Here is a 2,818-nt window from a genome sequence, read left to right on the forward strand (position 1 = left end):
ATTTGCTGTCACAGTCATGCAAAACAAAGCCCAGGGAAAGAATAGATTAGTCAGGGAGCCCCACTGACAGATCTATAGTTTGTACAAGAGGCCACCTAGTGGTAACTCATCTTTATGCACATAAACAGATTTTTTGTATTATTACTTGATTAAATTAATTAAAAACAATGAGGGATATGTTTGATCCTGAGCTGCTGGTAGCAGTTCAAATGTAAAAAAAAAAAAAGTTTGATCTCCAAGTCATATTAGATTAAACGTTTCTTGTTAGTTTTTTCAGTGTATCCTTCCTTCTAATCAGCTAGAAAAGTCGTATGTTCATTGTGTTAAACTTGCATTTGCTACAGTTATCCATCTCACTGATGATTTTGAAGCTGTCATACGTTAGAGCAGATTTAGAGACTGCTCTATAAACCAGATATGAAAACAATAGTCAAACAATTATGTGCTAAACCTATATTACTCATCGCAAAGTAATGGTAGATCTGCAAATCAGATATATTCACTTTACTACAGTGTCAGCATAAAACCCACTAGGCCCTCCATTGTTGTCTTTTTATCAATGAAACATAGCCTATTTGTTATAAGAGTGCCATTATGAACTTATGCTGCCATCTGGTGCCTGGTGGCAACACTGAAACTGTGACAGTGCTAATCCAACTGTTTTAAACATTTAGAGCTCAGACCATCGTAATCTCATATACTCTTGTTATTGTTACTGATGTGGCCAGGAATTTTGGCAAGGCACATACAAAAAAAAAAAAACAAGGTTCAGTTTCCCACACATCTCCCCTCCAAAAACCAAAACAAGCCAAAATAACAAGGACATGAGATTTAATTAAGGAACTCCAGATGGTTGAGGACGTGTGGCCTTGTGATGATCTGAGAAGACTTTTCACCAGCCCCCCATCACATCGTTTGACTCACTTTGATCGTCTGTACTTAGCTGCAGATCTGTCTTTTCAGCCGGGACATTTTTGAGACACCAGCATGTCGATGGAGAAGAAGGTGGTGTTGATCACAGGATGCTCCTCTGGGATCGGACTCAGCTTGGCCGTTCGATTGGCCTCTGACTCCAGCAAAGTGTTCAAAGGTAACCACAGCCGACATCTTTCAGTCATGATCTCGAGAGGTTTTTGCTCAGGACTAACTCAAAACGGAGCCAGGCATTCTGCTACTGGATAGCAATAAATAACTTGTCATTCTGTCAGGTTTTATTGTCAAGTTTGTTGCCAATCCCTCACTTTTCTGTGCAGTTATTTTGTTTAAAACAAAAACATGGGTGTTGCACTCTCTTTAGTGTATGCCACCATGAGGAACCTGGCCAAGAAAGAACGTCTTTTAGAGTGTGTAAAAGATCTGCACCGGGATACGTTGGAAATACTTCAAATGGATGTGACTGATAGACAATCCATCCTGACGGCACGGGACAAAGTTGTGGAGAAACGGGTGGACATTCTGGGTTTGTTCCCGTGGCTGTCTGATCTCTTTCAGTTAGGATTGCTTTCAGTTTTCACATAATTCCCTCTTATTCTTCATTTACAGTGTGTAACGCCGGTGTGGGTCTGATGGGACCCCTAGAGGTTCAGTCCTTAGACACAATGAGGCGTATTCTGGAGGTCAACCTTCTTGGCACCATCCAGACCATTCAGGTGTTCTTATCAGGAATGAAAGCACAAGGTCAGGGCCGCATTCTGGTCACGGGCAGCACCGGAGGGCTTCATGGTGAGATAATCAACTAAGAAAGGGATTAAGAATGTCAAGTTACTTCGATTTTTGTTAGCTTTTGCTTAACATTTCCAAAATAACACACTCTAATGCCCTCGCAGGTCTGCCTTTTAATGAGATGTACTGTGCCAGTAAGTTTGCAATTGAAGGAGCATGTGAGAGTCTGGCTGTCCTCCTGCAACACTTTAACATACAGTGAGTTTTAACGGCCACATCACCACTCCTGACAGAAATACTGAAAATAAAAGTGTGTATTGTTCAATAATCGTAAATTTACATAAGGACAATCTAAGTTGTATATTTTTGATTCTTTTCTTTTTCTTCCAGAGTCAGTCTCATTGAGTGTGGTCCGGTCAACAGTGACTTCTTGATTAACCTGCAGAAGGCAGAGCTTGGGGATCCATCTCTGCAACAGGTTGATGGCCGAACGATCAGTTTGTATGAGAAATACTTGCAACACTGCAGCATGGTTTTCCAAAATGCTGCACAGGACACTGAAGATATTGTCGAGGTGTGCAGTTTTTCTCATTAACACATCTAATAAGCTAAAGATGCCGTAACATATGTCCAGTTCTTCAGTCTCAATGCTGAAGAACTGGTTATGACATAAAAAAAAATGTTGCAGTGGAGAAATGTTTGAGAAAAAAAAAAAATCTTTGAATGTGTAGCTCACTGAAAGTTTTTTCTCTCCTGTCTGCTGTGAACAATTTCTCCAGCAGCCAAGAAAGAAGCTAAAAATCACTCACAATCAAATACCTTTGTTATCATTGCATGATTTACAACAACAGATGTTAAGCAAGACCAGCACACCAGAAAAACCAAACAAGGCATTGTAAAATAAATTACATGGTGTGAAGCTGCAATAAAATTAAATCACATCACACCACCGATAGACAGCCACACCATAAAAATGCACTATAAAAGTCTCATTTGGCGTTCTGTGCCAAATAGCACTTGGATAAAAATAACTTTTAAATCTGGTGGCTCGTGCTCCGATGGAGATGTAGCATTTCCCAAGAGGCACAAGTGCGAAACAGTTGTTCCCTGATTGTAAATGTATAAAAATACAATGTTAAAAATAAATTAAACACCA

At 39.9% G+C, this 2,818-nt stretch overlaps 1 protein-coding gene across 1 annotated transcript in view; it reads left to right on the top strand.

Annotated features, from left to right (window-relative positions):
* The first annotated feature begins 891 nt into the window (after positions 1 to 891).
* The window catches only part of hsd17b1 (hydroxysteroid (17-beta) dehydrogenase 1), a 12,224-nt gene continuing 10,297 nt past the window's right edge, over positions 892 to 2,818 (top strand). Inside the window, exons 1-5 of the mRNA XM_015040844.1 lie at positions 892 to 1,090; positions 1,298 to 1,459; positions 1,543 to 1,722; positions 1,827 to 1,920; positions 2,053 to 2,236. Of these exons, the coding sequence (XP_014896330.1) occupies positions 988 to 1,090; positions 1,298 to 1,459; positions 1,543 to 1,722; positions 1,827 to 1,920; positions 2,053 to 2,236 (723 nt within the window). The 5' untranslated portion in view covers positions 892 to 987. The remainder of the gene's footprint in view (positions 1,091 to 1,297; positions 1,460 to 1,542; positions 1,723 to 1,826; positions 1,921 to 2,052; positions 2,237 to 2,818) is intronic.

This window comes from Poecilia latipinna, unplaced genomic scaffold (genome assembly GCF_001443285.1).
Source record: "Poecilia latipinna isolate Pla-1442-1.1 unplaced genomic scaffold, P_latipinna-1.0 Scaffold531, whole genome shotgun sequence".
In the NCBI taxonomy this organism is placed as follows: Eukaryota; Metazoa; Chordata; class Actinopteri; order Cyprinodontiformes; family Poeciliidae; genus Poecilia; species Poecilia latipinna.